The following is a 20,391-nucleotide window of genomic DNA, read 5'->3' on the forward strand; positions in this document are numbered from 1 at the left end:
GTGGCAAAGACAGACTTGCCCGTGGGGAGAAGGCAGGTTTGCTTTACCTTGTGCTGTTGAGTAAGACATCTTTCAGAGCAGCCAGCCGACCAAAACACGGCATATGTCCACACTGTCTTCTCAGCTCAATAGAAATCCTTCAGCATTATCACACCTCCATCTGTTCATTTTCCTGAAGAGATATGGAAAAGTAAAACACATTTAGGGTGCTCTTTTGCCTGGAGCAGTCAACACAGAGACTATCCCTATCTATTTGGCATCAGTAAGGTGATGCCATCTCACAGGAGACAAGCAGAACAACTTGCAATGAATAACCAGAGCCTAGTACTAATCTTCTCTTTTCTCTCTCCTTGTAGGCATCCTGTTTACGATGCTGGTATTTGGACCAGCCTGTGGATTTATCTTGGGCTCCTTCTGTACCAAAATCTATGTGGATGCTGTCTTCATTGACACAAGTAAGGAGAACTGGGTTTGGTTTCAAATCAAATACGCTGAAGTTGTACCAGCAGGACAGAAATGTAGATGCTCATAAGCAGGAAACTGTCATTCCATCTTGAGTGCCTCTTGCATGTGTGAGCATCACTTTAGAAGGGTTTTAAGACTGGGATTCAAAAGGTTTCAGCTCTGTCCTGATAAATAACAGATTTGTAGCGGTTAAAATTTGTTCCCTTCTGTGGGTTTTCTGCTGTGAGATGGGTTTCAGCCCAGCTCTTAGAGGACACCTCGAAATAGCACTGTGGCATTGTCATACTAGGGGAGCTGTGTCCAGAGCTGTGGGGTGAAAACTGGAGAGCTGCCATCCCAGGGCATGGGGGAACCATCCACGTTCTGATGGAGGCACACCACTAAGACCCATGCCCAGCACCTTCTGCCCTTGACCCTGCTTGGATGGGTAGCTTCAGTCCCACAGCATTATTGCTTTTCTCCAAAGCACTAAATAATTATTGCTCACCTCGACTTCACTCGGGTTAAAGCAGATTGTTTGCAAATTGTTCTTTTGTTCATTTAGATCAAATTCTGCTCTTATTGGTACCTGCACTATGTGTTCTTCGCCATGAGAGGGCAACATGTAACAGGCTGTTCTCCGTTGCTTCCCCGGCCCTCTGGCAACACAGCAAACCTGATGCTTCATTCCTTTCCTCAGTTGTTCAGATGCTTTTTCCACAGTTCTCAGCTCCACTGAACCCCACAGACCCTTATGCAGGGGTTTTGTCCCTTTGAGGGTGCATTTCATCTCTGTAATGTTGCAAATACATTGTCACAGGGTGCATTTGGATGGAGTTGAACCTTGCAGGACTCAGAACAGAATTGTGCAAATCTGCAAAAGTGTTACTGCCTTTTTTGGTCTCACGTGCACATGGCAGCTGAAGAATTGTAAATAATATCAAATGAGAAAGAAGTATCTTTTGGGATGGCTGAAGCATTTGGCTGCAGTTTGGTCAAACACCACACGGCCCCTTTTCATTCCTTGGCTTTACCAAAGCCTTGTTTGACAGAAGAGCTGTGTGAAACCTGTTAGATATTTGACCATTTAGTATAATTTACACTGAAATATGAATGTACATAGCAAAATACTTTATCTCCCAGTAGAACTCCTCACCATAAGGTGCTAAAAATCTCCAAATGGATTTTAAAGCAATTGGACAAGTTTATATACACAAAAAATGAACACAACACCAAATTTAGCTTAGAAAGCCCCCGAGCCACAAGAAAAATACATGCTGACTTTATTCTTGTAGACTTTCTGGGCAGCTGCAGCTGGTTACCATCAGAGGCAAGACGCTGACCTAGCTAAAAAGTTAATTTGATGTCTTCTGGCCATTTTTAACATAAGACATTGCTCTCAGTATTTACAGCTCAAAAAGCCCAGACAAATACAGAGCCACAGAGGAGAACTGTAAAATGTTACTGCTGAGAAGCCTGGAAGGGCTGTGGCTCAGCCACTTTACAGGGAGGGTGCAGAGCTGCCCAGCTCCAGGTCCTGCTGGCTTTGGCCGTGGTCAGTTGCTGTCATGCAAAAGCTGGGGCACACATGGCCTCTGTTGATTTATGTATGGGAAAGAATTTCCACTTTGCAGCTGGCTCTGCCTTGCAGCTCAAGGTGGCACAAGGAGAACAAGCTCCAGGGGTTTGAGCCTTGTCCTGTTTTGGGCAGGTGTGGGATGGCAGGGCATGGTGCTGCACTCGCTGTCACCCAGCAGCTATTTTAGGAAGGGAATATGAAGAAGACTCTGATTTGCCTGACTGTTCACACTGTTGTGTTCCCAAGAACCTGAAAAAAGTGCGCTTCAGGCAGGAGGAAATGACAGCACAAGAATCCAGTCCCTCCACAACACTATTTTTCAAACTTTATCTGTATTTGAGAGCTACATGTTATTTTCCCTAAGGAGAAAAGAGTTTCCTTCTGTCTCTGCTTGAGAGACAACTTGATTGCCTCACTTGAGACAGATTTTTCAGAGTGGCAGTAACCAGAGAGTCACCATGAACAGAGGAACTTGTTATTCCAGCCCCATGGACCTGGATCTCCCCCAGGAATCAGCTCCAGCACAGGGCACCCTTGTGGCTGTGGCAGCAAGGCAGCAGTTAGGAACACAGTTTTTCCTCTCCTGCTGTTTATTTTTATTTCCCCACACTGACTCAGACCCTTCTTATACCTTATCTCTACTGAGTGGTGGCCTACAGCATACCCTTGCCTTTTATTTTGCTTTTCTTCATTTTCTGATTGTTTCTCTACCTTCCTGAGCCCATTTGATGCAGTGGGTGGGTTTCTTTCCCAATATTTAGGACTGTTTCACCCTCCACACATTCACAGGTGTCCCTAAAGCCCAAATGCCAATCTCTCTTTTGCTGAAAAGACGTGTAAATTCAAAGCAGGGGGAGCATTGAGCTCCTGGGAAAACAGGGTAAGCAGGGATGGAGATGCAGTGTCCTTGTGTGTGCTGCTGCTTCTCTGTGCAGGTGTGTCAGGGGAGTGTGACACACTGGGACAGGGATGTCCAAAACCTCAGTGCCAGCACAGGGGACACTGACTGGTGTACAGCAGCTTCCTAGAGCTGGCAGAGCCAAAAACACTGGAGAGAAGCTCTGATTACAGGGTGTTGCAGAAGCTGGATGTACCATCTAGATAGAAGAGGTGATCTTGGATGTGGAGGTCACTGTGCACTGGTGGCTACTGGTGGCTACACGCTACAGCTGCGGGGTGCACTGTGGGCTCCCACCTTGTGTCTCGTGCTCCTCATCAGCCAGCAAAGGCCCCTACAACCACCTTGCAGCCCACGGGATCCTCACACCGTCGTCTTCCTCTCCCCATGGCCAAACCCCTGACTGGTGTTTGCTCCCCCCACAGGTAAGCTGGACATAACCCCGGATGACCCTCGGTGGATCGGAGCGTGGTGGGGAGGCTTCCTGCTCTGTGGTGCCTTACTCTTCTTCTCGTCCCTGCCGATGTTTGGGTTCCCGCAGTCGCTGCCGCCGCGGCCGGAGCGCACCGGGGAGAGCGAGCAGGCCATGCTGCCCGAGCGGGAATACGAGCGGCCCAAGCCCAGCAACGGGGTCCTGCGGCACCCGCTGGATGGGGAGAGCAGCACGACCTGCTTCCAGCAGCTGAGAGGTGAGACGCTCGTTGTGTTGTCTGTGAGGCTCTGTCCCCCCAAAAGTCCTCCAAAAAATCAGTGGCCTGAAGTTTCAGTCCCCAGCTTCTAATTATCGCTGGTGGTGCCTGCATTTGAAAGAGAGACTTTGTTCCACTTGAAGGCGTTGGGTTTTTTTTTAAGCTGCAGAGCTTCAGAAACGTATGGTAGTCCTATAGAGTTGGTAAAAAAATGAAGGGCAGCACAGTTGCCAGAGCAATTTGTGAACTGCTCTCCAGCGTGCTGTCCCTGCTCCCATCTGCCTCCCAAAACAGAGAGCGAGCCAGCAAGGGCACTTAAAAGAAATTGGGAGCTCCCAGCATCTGAGCTTCAGCTTAGTGCAATCCCAGATACAAAGCAACGAGTTCTGGGCATCACCACAGCTCGTAAACTGAAATGGGAAGAGGGAGATGCCAGCCCAGAATAGCAGCAAAATGGCAGGGCAGAGCGTGATTTGTAGCAAATTAGAGAGAAAGCCTCACATCATGTCCTGCAGTGATGGAAATGGAGGTGACTCTAATTAAAGTCAGCTGAGGATCCAGCATTTCGTGGGAGAGTGTGGGCAAATACCCTTTCTCTAGGCTGCGCTGGAAAATCCTTCATCTGAGAGCGTGTTTCTGTAGCACTGGTGGCTGCTTCCCACTCCCTGTTGCTGTGGCAGAGCGAGTTTCATTACTGCCTGATGCATTTAGATAAACGAGGACAAAATCACTTACTCCCTGTGCAGTCACCTTAATTGGGAGTTGAATGAAGAGCGGGTGGGAAGGAAAAAGAGACTTCAGGGAAAAAAGTGTTGTCTAAAAAAAAAAAAAATGCCTTGAATAGTTGATGCGGTTGTTCATTAAGGGAAGGTCAAAGATGTGAAATTTTGACTTGATGAGGAAATTCAAAAGAAAAGTAGAGGGATAAATAGTTTGAAACTCTGTCAGTAAAATTAATTTCTTCATCCTTTCATCTTTGTTGCAAGGATTTTCTCTTGCATGGGCTTTTCCCATGGTAGGTCCATATGAATAGTTCTGTGGCTTTTGTTGTGTACACATCAGAGTGTCTGCTTGTGGCCACTGAGCTTTTGGAGTACACACTGGAAATGCTTGCAGGTTTTCATACAGAAAAATGAAAGAATATGACGTATCCCTGCTGCACGGAGGGGCAGCAGTTCAGCCTGAGGATGGTGCTGAGCATCTTGCACACAGGGAGGCCATGGGGGGTTCACTGAGCATCTGTTGCTCATTGAAGTAGAGAAATGAAACTGCCACGTCCATATGCTTCAAGTATTGATTGCATTAGGAGGCACCACAGTCCTCCATGTTAGTCCTCTCTCTGCAGGTAACCCCATTTTGGATCAGTCGGTATTCCAGGAGCCTCTTTGTAGATGGACTTTGAAATAAAATTTACATCACATCAAATAAGACAAGGAATGACCTTTTTAGTTATTCCTTTGAGGTTGTCACAGACAACACGGGGTTGGTAGCTGACATCTCCTTTCAAGTCCCTTGCCACTGTTGTCACAGTCGGAATGTGGTCAAGAGTTGTGTGGCTGAAGTGCCTGCCTGGAGATGTTCAGACATTCCATGAGGAAAGGCAAACACACCTCGTCCTTCCTGAGGAGCAGTGTTTCAGGTGATGGTTAAATCTTCCTGTGGGTATACATTACTTCCGTAGCAGCTGGAATATCTGTATGCATTCCTTTGTGGCAGCTCCTAGTATCTGTAATCTATTTGTTGATTCTCCTTTGGAGAAAGTCAAGACTGTTTAGGCTTTTTCCTAGAATAAAAAGGACTTTTAACTATATACAGAGCTTAAAAGTATATATGTGCATGCATAGTCATGTCTTCTGTCCTAATATGGCCTTGGATTTTGCATGCATTTGTGAAGCTGAACAGAATCTGTGGAATCATAGAATGGCATGAGTTGGAAGGGACCTTAAAGATCATGTAGTTCCAATCCCCCTGCCATGGGCAAGGACACCTTTCACTAGACCAGGTTGCTCAGAGCTCCATCCATTCTGGCCCTGAACACTTCCAGGGATGGGACAACGACAGCTTTTCTGGGCTTTTCTTATCTGTACCAGGGGCTGGGACCAGAAATGGTCCTTGGTGTTTGTATGGCTATAACCGTGCCTCATTCTTAGCAAGCGTTGTCTCTGCAGCTTGTCCCGGGCAGGGCTGTTCCTGCTGTAAGTCCATGTCTGCATGGAGGTGCAGATTGTCCATCTCTCGTGCAAGTGTGGGGAGGAAGAGTTGTTTCTCTGGATTGATTATGCAAACACCCTCTGTATCAAGCACATCCTTAGAGAATGAACTGCGTCTCCTTTTTTGCTACTGAATGAGCTTTATCATTTTCTATTACATTTTTTCCAACCCTTGCAGTGACTGCCACAAGAGAAAGGACATGGTAGGAGAGGAAGCAGGGTAGTGTCAGCTGGGGACATGCTCTGGGCTGGGTCATGGCTGTCAGCTAGAGACGTGGCACGGCTGGCACGTGGGAGGATGCTCCAGACACCACAAGTTCTGCTGAAAGTCAGTGAGATGGAGGGCTGGCTGAGATTCTTTGGCTTTTCTCTAGCCTTGGCATGCAAAAAAAGCCAGGACTAATATAAAAGGAACATGCTCAATCTTTTACACCTCTGTCAAGGTCTAAGCAGGAGGGAGGGCCCAGCTTTTGGGAAGCCCTGGCATCTCTTCCTGTGGGGTATTTTCATGCCAGGAAAAGAAACATTCTTAAGAGGAGCTGCAAACTTGAAATGAAAGTGGTGCCTTTGAATGGCACAAGATGGAGAGGCAATCAAAGGTAGCAGAGGCAGCAGGGGGCTCTGCACTGGGGCATGGCAGCTCAGGCAGGAAAGCTTTGGGACAGTCCTGAGAGCTGCTTCCCGTTGCTAAACTGGCACGTGACTGCTGCACCGCTTTGCCTGATTAGTATTTCAGCTCAGCAGAGCAAATCCATTTGGGAGCACAGAGAAGTGAAGGATTAACAGCAGCAGAAGTCTGGATAAATGCTGCCATTGCTCTTTGCTCCTGCCTGGCAGGGTTGTTCCAGCCCTGCGCTCTCCGTGTGGTCTGTGAGAGAGCTTCAGGCATGAGCTGTGCAGTCCCTGCTCTCCTGGGGTAAAAGCTTTGCTTTCCTGCCTCTGCTGTGCCTTGGGGACCTCTCTGCTCCTTGGGGCCAGAGAAGATGCTCTGCTGTGTCGGGGCACCTGTGCCCTCTGCTCGTGTCTGTCCAGCATCTGCCCTCTCACTCGCTGCCTCTGACACACCACCTGCTCTGGGATGTGCTTGGAAATAGTTCATTAAAACCTTTTTTTTTTTTTTTTAACAGAAATGTCATGTCTATTAAATTGAGCGGCCAGTTCTGATGAAATTTGATTTCGGAATGCTTCCTTGGTGTGATCTTTAACACCTCTGAAACACTCTGCCCTAGATGCATTCTGTTTTGCAATGATTTAAAACAGAAATTCATTACATTCTGCCACTCTGTCTAGTAGAAGAGATTAAAACCCTAAAAGGGTTGAAATTTATATGGAATCCTCCAGGTTTGGAAAGAGAAGCTCATTCACAAGGAACTGAAAGCAAACTCGCTGTGTAATAAATGAATTTCAGAACTGCAAATTCCCTAGATTTGGAAACATTTTGGTTTCTTTCCAGCTTCATTTTCAAGAGTGTAGGAGAGCTGGGATGTACAGCTGACAGCTGCCTTGTCTTCTGTTCAATTCCTTCCTTCTCTGTGTACCAGTCTGCTGAATATCTAAGGGGGGGAGCCGCTCTGAATCTGGGATTTCTCTCCCACAAAGTGCTCTCTGGGAGCAGACACATAGTGCTGGGCCAAAAGCTCCCAGCTGTGCAGGGAGGGCCTGGACCATGGGGAGCCTGTAATCCTCAGTGGGAGTTCATAGGATTGGGCAGGATTAAAGGCTAACAGGAGTAGTTTTTAACTGCTGACTCTCATGAGCAATAGTGACAACGTTTTGGAGAGGGCTCCATCTTATACATTCATGGCCACAGTGGTGAGGCTCTGGTCCAGGTTTAGACTTCAATGCCTTTTTGGATTTGGGTCTTGTCCCCCTGCGAACATCTTAAAGGCTTGCTGAGAAACCCAGGTCTGAGGTGAGAAGGTGGCAGGTGATCCAAAAAGGCATCAAGTCCCATCAGTCTCTGAGTTTCCTTTGGCTTGTGTTTCATGAGAGTGCAGGTATTGTTGTCAGGTTCTTCGTGGCTGTTTCCAAACCAGCATCTTGTTGTCAGCACCATTCAGCCTGCACACCTCAGGGCCCAAGCTGAGCAGCAGCTGAAGGCTGGCAGAGCCTGTCTCCAAAAAATGCTTTCCCATTACTTCTGTGTCACAGGTGAGGGGGGTTTATATCCCCCTCTGAAGATGAGTAAATGTGGTTCCTGCAAGGAAGATGATGGACTAGAGGGACTTGCTTTCCATGTTTGAGCATGTTACTGCTGCTTCAAGCTTGGATCTTGTCAGGAAGGCTCTTTTTACTTAGGTGTCTTCCTTTTTCTTCATATCCTTCATGAGAATTTTGCCAAGGCTACATGGAACTTCAGCATATTGAATTTATCTAAGATATCTTCAGCACCTCTTGCCTTACTCCATATTCTCTTTTACAGGAGCTACCTCTTTCCAGAATGCATTTTCTTGCTGTCTATGCTGTTTTCTTCATCCCTTTTTCCTCAAGCCAGGTGGAGGTTTTGCCTTTTGTTTTCTCTTCAGATCTGAGACTTGCTGCTGACATGGGTAGTAGAAAGTCGTATTTTGGCTCAATGCTACATTTTGCCTTTCTCTCACCACATTGTCCTAGGTGGACTGGGCTGTAAACCTCCCTCTAATTTATTACTTTGCTTTCTGTGTTCTTCATCTTTACTGCAAATTGAAAACATGTCTCTGTAGGGTGCTCCAACCAGAAACAGGGGCCTTGGTGATTGTAATGTTCCAAACAATTCATTTCAAGCACCAACGTGATGATTATAGTTTGTCGTTTCTGGAGAGTAGTTAAACCTCGTGTAATGAGGTTGCCAATTATCCCCGGTACTCCCCGATGTGCAGTGACAAATCAAAGCTACTTGGTGAACGTAAGTGTGTGCGTTTGTCAAGCCCCTGGCCTGTCACCCTCAGAGGCCCCACAGAGGGAGACAGGGAGGGATGTTTGATGCCTTGGCACGCACGGGTGTTGCTGGAGTGTGAGAAGGTCAGAAGTCAAGGGGTTGGTGGGGGGTGTTGGAGAGCTTCGGGATATCCACCCAGGTCCCTCCCAGCCTGTGGATGATCCTGTGACCAAACGCTGCACATGGATGGTCTGAAGAGTTGGGTTGAAAATACTTCAGCAGTGAAAAAAGGTGTCATGTTCTCCTCAGTGCATCTTGGCAGGGCAGTGGGAATCGCTTTTCTGCTGCCGTTTCTGGAGCATATCGGGTGCAGCAGCATGAGGATGTTAAGTGAGCTCGTCCTTCTGGGAGTGGGAGGATGAGTCTGTCTGTGTGCTGTGTCTGGTACAGCCTGTGGGTTCTCTGAGTAGGTGTTTGAGACTCTTTGGACTCCAAAAGACTTTTCCCACTTGGCAAATGGACTTCAGTTGAGATTTGCTGCTCCAAAGTGTTCAGGTAACCTTTGGGCCCGTAAGGTGTAGGGTGACTTTTACCATGACTCCTTCTGGGTTGAGTCCAGTGAAGAAGCACCATCCTTAGCTGTTGTGTTCCCTAGGGCTTCACTGTCCCTCATCAGATGTTTCCATTCCTGCTCCATACTAGCACCATATGCCAGGCAGCTGAAAGGATGTCACTCTAGTCTACAGAAAGATTTTTAAACTTCACTGCTGACTTTTAATCTTTTTCCCAGAGGTATTTCACCCCAAGAGCTGAGACATATAAGGCAGCAGCAGGTGTCAAATGATTGATCTTAACGAATGGCAGTAGCAAGATGAAAGGGTATTCAATTCCATAGGGATTCTCCTGTCATTTGCCTTAGAAGATGAAAGAGAGAACAAGCTGGCCCTGGCTGAGGAGATGGTGGAGGCTGCCAGACACTGCTTGAGTTGTCTGTGCACTCTTTGCACTGGGTTTTGTGTCACACCTGCCTGCTGGTACAGAGTCCTGTTGCAGTAGACAGTGGTCAGGCATGCAGGGGAGGACAGGATCTGTCCCAGAAAACTCACAGGGAGGAGAGGTAAAGATCGTGGAATCACTGAGGGTCAGAAGGGACCTTAAAGATCATCTTGTTCCAGACACCTCACCATGGACCGGGACACCTTCCACAAGACCAGGTTGCTCAAAGCCCCATCCAGCCTGGCCTTGAACGCTTCCAGGGGTATCCAGAGCTTCTCTGGGCAACCTGTGCCAGTGTCTCACCACCCTCACAGTAAATAATTCCTTCCTTCTATCTAATCTAATCCCTCCCTCTTTCAGTTTTAAGCCATTACTCGTTGTCCTGTCACTAGAAGCTCTTGACAAAAAGTCCTTCTCCAGCTCTCCTGTAGCCCCTTTAGGTGATGAAGTGCTGTGACTTGCAGCCCAGCACTGCCAGGCAAGTGAGGGGTTCCTCTCCTGTGTGAGATGCTGCAATAACTCTGCAAATTTTTCATTGTCCACCCCAAGCACAGAAGATGGATTTTGACCTTGGTAGTGCATGATGGTTGGGTGCCAACTTCAGAAATAAATGTCCGTGATCTTTAACTCCCTCCTGCAAAAGGCAGGCTGTCATCACTATTGTTTGGTGGATGAAGTTAGAGCTAGACCTTAGTGTCTTTGGATTTAAATTGGCACAAAGCTACATCTCAAGGAATCCATTAATCTTGAACAAACTGAACTGCCGGGGCACAACAGGCATTAATACCTTAAATATGGCTTTTCAGTCTCAGTACTGCCAAGTCCACCTTTGCATTTTCTATATTTTTCCTGGCAAGAAGGGGAAATTCTGTAGGTGGCCACCAAAGAACTGAAGGAAGCAGCAGGTGGCTTCTGAAATTTATCCATGTCTGAGTTCCCCCATCCCCATTCCTCCCACACAGTATTTTTTTTCTCTTTTTTCTTTTCTTTTTTCCCGTGTTCTACTAAAAAGTACTATGCCTCTTGCACCTTAATTATGTTCAGTAAATCTTCAGGAAGCAAGAATTTTATATAGCTTGGAAAACGTTTCTGATATAAAGAGATAGAAACAGTGGAGTGACCTCTTCCGAAAAGGTTAGATCAAACCTAATTATAACCCTTTTTTCCACTGTCCCCAAGAAAGAACCAAGGGCACCCAAGCAGAGCTTTGACAAAGAGCTGTGCATTCTCTGCTGAGGCCAGTGCAAAAAAATCCCTGAGGGAAAACAGAAGCCAGCACCAGAGAAACATCATCTGCCAGCCCGTGGTGCACCATAGGGAATGTGGGGGGTGGATTTTCAAAATGAAAATAGGGGTCTATTAAGGCTTCAGTACACTACATCAAGGTAATTTTCAAACTTAATGATTTTCACATTTAATTCAGGGAGAAATTAGTCACCAGGTATTGAGACAAAGCAAGGCTCTCTTCTGTACTGGGATGCTCTCCTCTTCAAGTTGTGTTATCTCGACAATAATTAAAATGTTCGCTGGAGTAGAAAACGCGCGATCTGATTCATTAGCCAGATTTCCCTTTGTAGGGTAGCTCATGTTTGCCTTTGGGAAACTGAGACAGGCTTGGAGGAAACAGGATTCTGGACACTGATGATTTGGAAGGGGAGAGCCAAGGGATTATGAAAGCAGAGCCGTGTGTGTGTGTCCTACACAGTGAGCAGCTCAGCGCATCCTCTTCCACCCTCTCAGCCAACAAGGATGGGAGGGTCTACATGGAAGGCGTTGGTTGGCTGGAGAAGCTTTAGGTTATGGGAACACTCAGACTGATATGCCTGTCCCAGGCAGGAGGACCCTTGTGCTGTGGGTATCCATGGGCCATGTTAAGCCAGAGAGTTTCAGCTTGTGAGAACACCCCTGTGTGCTGCAAGCAGGTGACCATCAGCGAATGAGCCAGTTTGGAATAGGAAAATGAAGCAAATCTGGATGGCAGGGGAAGGAAAAGCCAGATGTGAGCTGGGTTCATTGGTGTCTGAAAGCTTGCAAGAGTTTATGCTGAATACAGCACTGATGGCACCCTTCAGCTGGCTCAGCGTTATTCATGGGGGGCAGGTTGGGAAAGGAGAAGAAAGAGCACGCCAGGTTTTGATTGACTTCCCTATGGGGGAAACAAAATAGCAATATGGAAATTTTGCTCATTCTTCCAGTTTTCAAAATTGTCTGTAAGAGTAAATAATGGCAGGTGATTTCTTTTTGCGCTCTCTTGGTACTTGAATCTTTAGATGGCACTGTTTGGGTGTTCCACTTTGTTTTGGTGTTCTCACATTTCAAGCAGCTGTCTGTGCAGAACAGGAAATTACTCCCAATGTGAAGTGAGTTTACCCTTCAGGAGAGGAGAGAGGCACCTCCAGCACCTCAAGTAAAGTCTACACAAAAGCACCTCTCCCTTTTTCCTCTCTCCTAGTGATCCCCAAAGTGACTAAGCACCTGCTCTCCAATCCCGTGTTCACCTGCATCATCCTGGCAGCCTGCATGGAGATCGCGGTGGTGGCTGGCTTCGCTGCCTTCCTGGGGAAGTACCTGGAGCAGCAGTTCAACCTCACCACCTCATCTGCCAACCAGCTCCTGGGTGAGTAACCACAGGGGGCACCAAACCTCCAGCATCCAAAGGTATTTAAAAGTGTTCCGCATGGCTGGTAACTGCTGCCAGTCTCACTGGTTAGGCTGCCCAAAAAGTGACTTGTCTGACATGTAGAAATGTGTCTCTGAGTGGGAGGGTTGGGCTTCAGCTGTGCCATGGCTGCAGAGCCCAGAGCAGACCTCCAGCATCCCTCCTCCTTGACTGTGCTCTCCACTGCATCCTGCTGCCCTCACTTCCCCTGTGGCCCAACCCCTTGTGGGAAGTGGTATGGGACAGCCAGGATAGGAAAGTGTGAGAGCCTTGCATGCCAGAGAAATGGGCCATCTGATTGCCTGAGGCTGCAGTTGGTTGCCAAGTGATCCTGGGGCCCATTGAACTGCTTTTCTCATGGTTCTGGTGCAGTTCTGCACCCCATCCCCATCTGGGTTAGGAAGCCCAATTTCTCCTGTTAGTCACTCCTCTCCCCTTGGCCTGGAAATGACGAGATTGCAATGAGCAGTTCAAGTACCTGAGTTAATGCAGCTTGGTTGTCTTTCAAACGTCCCTTCTCTCTGACTGTTCCATGCTGTTATGATTTCATGTTCTACATTTCTCAGTGTTCATTTGTTCCCTGTCAGGACACTGATGGCAGGACCTTCATTTATTTTCTGCTGCTGCTCATCCCAGGCAGGCCCAGCAATTTGTTTATGACAGCCCTTCTATCAGCAGCACCCAATTAAGATATCTGCAAGTTGATCTTGGATGATCTGCAACCACAGCTCGCCAGATGGGCAGCTGGCAGTGATCTGTCAAAAACTGGGACATCAGGAAATGGGTGGATCTCCATATCATAACAAGGAGTTTGCAAGCTGCTCTCCTGACAGTTGTTTATTTTCCTGTTAAACTCATCAATATATTTTGGTTTTGGCCTGGTTTTCCAAAATAATCAATCCCCTGCAGTCAGCCTTGCCTCCCCCAGCAACACAGGAATTTGCTAGTGAATTTTAATACAACTTGACAGAAGGCCAGGGATCTCAAAGTTGTTAGGCTGTTCCATCTTTCCTGAAAATTAAAAGTTTGGCAAAGGAAAGTAGCTTCACTGTTGACTCAGTGGGAGAAGGGGAAAAGCTGTTTGGTGGGAGCTGGCTGGGCAGTCAGCATGTGAGTACAGCTGGGTGGCCAGCAGAGAGGGCATCACCCGTGAGCCAGAGCACATCCTGCTTCTGACCTGACAGTGGGAAAGGAGACTTGGATACCTCTGTGTTTTTCACAGCAACTTGTTAAAACAAAGTTGTTACCAGATTTCTCACATGGCATTTAAGGGAGTCTAGAAATGCCAGGACTGGGTTTCTCTTCTAAGCACAGTTCAGGCAGGTGAGATCTGGAGTATAACTTGCAGCAAAGGGGTAAAAGTGACCCCAGACAAGTGTAGTGGGGTAATTCCTGTCTGTGCTGGAATGGGAGTCGCTTCTGGCAGTGATTTTGCATTTCACAGTTAAAGAAAATTATTTTACGAAGATTTTATATTCTCAAATGCTGCTCCTGCCTTGTCTCTGAAGATCAGACTTCTGAGAGTCGCACCAGCAGAGCTCATCCAAAGCCTCCACACACCTTGGAAAATTCTTGACTTTATTTGTGTGCTGACTGTTGCAAGAAGCATTAGAGATGCTGCTGCTTAGGTCAGGCTGGGCCAATCTCAGCAAGTCTGGCATTCCCTCCAGCATGGATGGGAACTGGCAGGAGATTCCACTTCCTCTGTGCAAAGCAGCATGCCCGTTTGCATCTGTTCCTTTTTTTGGGCAACCCCAGCCTGGTGCTACTCCAGCAGTTGGTCATTACAAGGTTTCCTCATGCCAGTGCACAGATCTGCCTGCTGGAGAGTTCAACCCTGTCACAGTGTAGTTCACTGGGCCTTGCTCATGCCTCTTGCTAACTGATTTTTCCTCTTGCAGGGATGACAGCAATCCCGTGTGCGTGTCTGGGCATATTCCTGGGTGGTCTCTTGGTGAAGAAGCTCAGCCTGTCTGCTCTGGGAGCCATCAGGATGGCCATGCTGGTGAACCTGGTGTCCACAGCTTGCTATGTGTCTTTCCTGTTCTTGGGCTGCGACACAGGACCTGTGGCAGGGGTTACTGTTCCCTATGGAAACAAGTGAGTCCACAGAGAGTTTCAGGGAGCTTTACCAACATAAATTCATGTTACTGTCCTCGACAGGCAGTGCTGGCCTTCAGACAACCATAGAGCAAGCACAGAGAAGGCAGTGTTGTATGGGGCTCTTAGTTTGGGATGTTTCCATGCCACTCTCAACTGTGAGAGTTCAGTACCTGCAGATGACAGCAGAGTTTCACTAAAATCAATCAAACTGAGTCAAAAGGTGCCAGACCTAATTCTCTACCCACCTCTATAGCATTAGGTCCATGGCACTGTCTGGTTTCTCCCAGCACCAAGGGAGAACTGCTTTGTACATTGATTTAAGTCCCTGACGGGAATTTGTAGAACCAGGTTTTAGATGCCTGGAAATACAGATATGGTGAAGAGAGAGTGTTTGTGGCTGCAAGCCCATTTTACTGTGAGAAATGAGGCCCACATAACCCTGCAGGACTTGTAGAAAGTTATTCGGTATTTTCCTTCTGAGTGCTCCTGTATGCAGTGGCAGTGCTTTAGATGACAACTTCAGCCTGTCAGCTCCTTGCGGTGTTCCAGAAAAATACAGAGCAATCTCCACAGCATCTCTTTGTGTTTCCTTGGGGCTTCTTGTTGAGGTTACAGGGCAGCGCAAGCCTTGCATTAGATTCTCTTTTGCAGAGGCACACTGGCCGTGGCATTTCAGTCCCCAAGGAGAGGCTGTAGCCTGGATTTCTTAGAGCTGGAACACAGCTAGCCTGCCCACTGCCTTTTTGTAATGTGTTTGCCTTAACTGTCCCCCTCAAAGCCATCTTTGTGAGCCAACAATTGGAAAAGTTGGCTGATACCACACTGTCCATTAATTTATTTTTCTTTTTCTCTTACAGTTCAACTCCAACCTCATCTCTGGACCCATATTCCCCCTGCAATAACAACTGTGAATGCCAAACTGATTCCTTCACTCCAGTGTGTGGGGCAGATGGGGTCACATACTTATCTGCCTGCTTTGCTGGCTGCAGCAGCACGGTGAGTGGGCTTTCCTGAGGACCTCTTGCCTGTAGGAACGGTTCTGTGAGCTCAAGTGAGTGAGGTTCATGCGTGTCTGGTACAGACTATCTCATCTACAGCCAGCAGTGGCTGCACCCCCAAAGCTGACCTCACATCTCAGGTGGGCCTGAGCCCCTGTTGTTTTTCACTCTGCTCCATAAATGCCCACTCTTTCTGGCAGCATGGGCCAGGGTCACCCATGGAGCAGGATGGGATCTCACATCCTCCTGCCCTGGTCTTCCTCCTCAGCACAGAAGCAAGGAACATGATAGGAAATCTGCACAAGTGTCCTGTAGCAGAGCACATCCTCTGCAGGAGATTCCTAGCCCAGGAGGGACCAGCTGAGGAACCAGCTTCTCTTTTATCCTGCAGCTCCCTTTCTCCCCTCTTCTCCACCTGCCCATGTTTGCCCTGCCCAATCCTTTTAGTCTTTTTCCTCTTGCTCTTTCCCTGGGTCTGGTTCCTAGACAGTTGTGAGCAGATTCTGGTTTTATTCACCCTTGTGTAAGCTTTCCTTTAATTCCTCTTGCTTCTCTCTCTTTCTTTGCTTTGCTCTGAGGCAGCAGCAAGGGCAGTTGTCAGGGGAGCAGACATTCCATCCAAAGACATTCTGCATTTTTCAGTTCTCTCTATGTAAGAGTTTATTTCCCTCAGAAAACTCTTAAAGACCAAACTATCTCTGTATAAAGAAGATGTGGGGGATATCTTAAAAGTCAGCTTTTTCATTTTTTGCTGCTGAAATGTTAATGTCTTCTGGGTTACACTGAAAATGAGTGCCTGCTGCTCCTGTGGGTGGGACTGGTGGGATTCCTGCTTCCTTGCTCCCTGTCTGGGGCTGTGCCAGGCATGGTGATCACTTCTGTGTGGAGTCTGTGGGAGGTCAGCCTGGTCACAGGGACTGTTTGTGCCTGCAGGGACATCAGTGCTCACCACATGCAATTATCCCTCCATGGCTTCATCTGTCCTCTTTGAGGAGACATCAAACCTCCCTTCCTGCCCTGGAGACAAAGCACATGTGAGTGCTGCTGAGCAGACACTTGCTGCTGGCTGTGCAGCCCTGCCCAGATCACCTGAGGTTGTCCTGCTTAAACATCTTGTCTCCTCCATTCTCTCCCCAGCCTCAGAGATGCAGGCATTCCTTTGAAACACCACAGTTTTGAGCTTTCAGCAGCCCTGCAAGGATCTACATCAGTGTGTGACACATGAAGGTGTTACCTCCTCCCCTCTTCTTCCTCCTCCTCACAATAAGTCAACACCTGAGAAGGGAGCAGGATGATTTTAACAAGGAACCAGCTTGTTTCAGGCACACAGAATTGTGTCTCACCAGTTCACCAAGCCTTCAGCAAGTGTACAGCTGGTGTTAGTCTGTGGCTGGAGCATGGGAGCGATCTCCTCACTGTGCAGTTCAGAGCAAAGCTCTGGCTCCTCTGGAAGGAGCATGGTAATGAAAATTCAGCTCTTCCCCTTCAGTCTGCAGGTGCCTGACCTCCTGCTCTGCAAGAGCAAACCTGTCAGCAAAAAACTCACTCTCCCTCACGCTCTCTCTTACTCATTCCTTCTTATTTGGCCTTTGCGTTGTCATCCTTGGGGTTCTTCTCATCTCTTTGTTTTGTGGGGGTTTTTTGCAGTAACATTTTGAACACAAACAGGTGAAGCAATAGCATCTGCTGGAAAGGGCATTATGAAGAATTATGGACCAGTTTGGCCATGCAATGGCCTTGAGGCAAAGCCAAATTGCCAAACCAAGTTTTAAACCCATAATCCAGGTAATGTCCTGTCTGGAGGGTCTTGTGAACGTTATACGCTTGTGATGAGCCGAGGATTGCTTTTTACTGGGACATAAAATTCTCTGAATGCTTTATTTAACTTTACTACATTGTGCATTTCTGACTGCTTCCCTTCACTTTTCCTCTGTGAACAATTTCTAAAAGCAATGTGTAGCTCAGTTATTTTTTTCTTCTTCATTCCTTCTCTCATACTGAGGTGATTCCAGAGGTGCACTTATCCAAAAAGCCATAGGTAGTGCTGGTAGGCAAAGCTCTGGCACCCCCAAGAACTTTTCTTTCAAGCCATTCCTGGGAGTGACCCTTGCATACCACATGTTGGACTGTGCATCTTGTTTGTTTGATGCCATTGACTCTCTCAGCATTTTGGCTGGAGACACATGAATTCCAGCCTGGAGTTACTGTGCTGGCACCTCACAGCTTTGCATTGAAGTACCAGCCTGTCCCTTCCCTGTCAGAGCCAGGGCTTAAAAAATGAGTAATTAAAACCATGGGTAATTTGCATGGATAATCACACCAAACTCAGGATGCTGTTAAAGGTGTAAACTCTGCATCTGTGTAGCCTCACAGGCACACAGAAATCTGGGTGTGCAGCTTGCTGGGAAGCAGAAGGTTCTGATAACAAGTGGTTGGATGCAGTGGGATTGCAGACAAGGGGATCTGTAAGAGTTTGGCACAGGTAGCAAAAAGTTGCCTCTCCACAGGACAAAGTTGTAACTCCATCTTTGATGTTGCCTTGTTTGATGTCTGTGAGTTGCATACTGTGTCAGTAATAAAAGATCAAAGATCTCCCAGGTAAGGATGAGGTGCAGTGGTAAGCAAGCTGATGTAGTTGGTACAAACCACTCACACTGCTTCGGGCCAGCACCTTGACGCAAAATGGTCAAAAAATTGGAATTGGGGACAAATTTTCAGGCAGTGAAGGTGGGATCTGCCTTGTGCTTTGTAAAAAAATCACCCTGGTGGAGGGAGAATCTGCCCCACCACTGCCCAAAACAGGTACTTTATGTCCATTGATGAGAAGCCATGGGAAATAAGCACCCAGTTCTGCGTGTTTGCTGTGATGGGAGTTTTGTCCAAGGATATTTCAGTGCAGATATATACTTTTCCAGACTTACCTGGGTTTTGATCCACAGAGCCGTGTCCAGGCTGGTGGCTAGCAGTGCACTGCAGTACGAGCCAGGAGCTACAAATTCCTGTTGTCTGTGCAAACACCACTTCAGTGGTGCTAATTGTCACCATTCTGGAGCCTTCAGGTGTCAGCTTCTAACAGCACAGGAATTTGTTACATTAATTATTGCTTGCCAGCAGAAAGGCACCTGCATGTCTGCTCCAGCTCTCCTGGAGTTCTGCACCATGGTGTCTCTTGCCCTCTGTGCACTTAGTTGGAAGAAAATGATTTGACTCCTATGCAGAAGAAAGAGATTGGTGTCAGAAAGGTTGGCGTAGTATCCCTGCTGATCCTTATCTTTGAAAGCAGTGAACCAGAAAGTGTGTTTTTGTATGGTCCTAAGGGGACCCCTTTTGCAGAAAAGCAAAGGAATTTCTGCTTGCACATGGTAGAGGGGAAGGGGAGGAGATTTAGCTGCTTTTCAACGTTGTATTTTATGGCATTACTCCTCACACAAACATGTGACCTGCAAACCCAGCGGGTGTATGAAGACAAGCCATGAATCATTTATGACCATTTCATTCTGTATTCGTTAAGGGATTTCTTGGTAGTATTGTGTGCCTTAATTGCACTGACATCCCCCACTCAGAAATTCAGGAGGGCGAGTTGGAAAATAAGAAAAAAAAGTAAATCCTTGAGTCTGTGACTGGCAAACAAAGCTTCTCTTCACATCCTGCACTTGGTGGAGAGATCAAAGCAAAATGCAGTCATTCCTCCCTCCTTCTGATCACATATTGATAAAGTTTATCTCGCTTGACTTGAGCTTTTAGCTCAACATAAATCCTTCTGAACCAGATGTCATTTACTAGCCCTGGAGTGCACTGAAGTCCAGCAGTGTCCGTGCTGCCAGGCTGTGGTAGTTCAGCTCGGGGTGAGCTGCAGTGCCCATCGTGGGTGGCGGCTTCCCAGGGTTTGAGGTGCTGGAAGCAGGCTCCGAACCTGCAGCCAAGAACAGGGCTGCAGATTTACCTGCATTTAATGTACTTCAGTCTAACTGCAACAGCCAAGAGGACGGAGGTAAATAAGAAAGTAATTAGAACCATAATAGGGGGATCTTCCTTGTCACAGAGACACAGATTGTTTCTTTATTCTCCTCCAAAGAGGTATAACTTGGTAATAATTTTGTCACGGTGACATTTATGGGAGAGACTTGAAAGGAGCAGAAGAAAAGAAACAAGCCAAGGGACAGCTTTCCCTTGCTGGCAACATGCGTCAGCTCTGACGCTCCTGAAATTATTTCCAAACCCCCCTCCAACAAGCACTTAGGAGTTATTTAATTGACCATTAGAGGATTAGGCGTTGCTGCTGACAAGCCCTGCTGCAGAGGGCAGCAGTGGAGATCACAGCTCTCCATTCTCCTGACTCGTTGTGCTCCTCTGCAGAACCTCAGTGGCTGTTCGTGCCTCACCTCGGTCCCTGCCGAAAACGCCACCGTCGTTCCTGGCAAATGCCCCAGCCCTGGGTGCGAAGAGGCCTTCCTGACATTCCTGTGTGTGATGTGTGTCTGCAGCATGATCGGGGCCATGGCGCAGACACCGTCAGTCATCATCCTCATCAGGTAGGGCTCCAGTCACCATCCTCATCAGCTGGGGCTGCTCTTGGCATGGGATCAGAGCTGGAGGGACTGTAGGGCACGGCCAGGAGCTGCAAGGAGCTGAGGGTCCCACGCAGCTCCTGGCCTCTGCCCTTTACACCGAACTTGCTGTCCCCAGATCCATGATTTCATACTGAGCCTGCATTCAAGCCAATTTCTCCCTAAGCCACTTTTTCACTTTATAGCACCTGGTTTAGCCATGGCGTGGCCCCAGTTCAGAGCCTGCAGTATGGAGTTGCTAGAGAGAAAACAGGAATTGCTCGAGCTCTCCTTTGGTAAAGTGAGGGAGTGAGGTGGAACTGGGCCTGCAAGTGGACAAGATTCCTGCAGGGACATTGCAGAAAATGGTGGCAGGGGTTGTTCTTCTGGGATTAACATGGAAATACAGAT

General features: G+C 47.7%; 1 protein-coding gene across 1 annotated transcript in view; it reads left to right on the forward strand.

The window, feature by feature from the left end:
- Positions 1-20,391, forward strand: part of SLCO3A1 (solute carrier organic anion transporter family member 3A1) — a 137,382-nt gene that overhangs the window by 101,200 nt on the left and 15,791 nt on the right. The window contains exons 3-8 of the mRNA XM_042039192.1: positions 357-455; positions 3,347-3,610; positions 12,126-12,290; positions 14,234-14,432; positions 15,293-15,431; positions 19,790-19,965. Coding sequence (XP_041895126.1) covers positions 357-455; positions 3,347-3,610; positions 12,126-12,290; positions 14,234-14,432; positions 15,293-15,431; positions 19,790-19,965 — 1,042 coding nt within the window. The remainder of the gene's footprint in view (positions 1-356; positions 456-3,346; positions 3,611-12,125; positions 12,291-14,233; positions 14,433-15,292; positions 15,432-19,789; positions 19,966-20,391) is intronic.

This window comes from Corvus kubaryi, unplaced genomic scaffold, assembly GCF_017639235.1.
Source record: "Corvus kubaryi isolate FWS band 111438036 unplaced genomic scaffold, C.kubaryi_AGA036_p1.0 37394, whole genome shotgun sequence".
Lineage (NCBI taxonomy): Eukaryota > Metazoa > Chordata > Aves > Passeriformes > Corvidae > Corvus > Corvus kubaryi.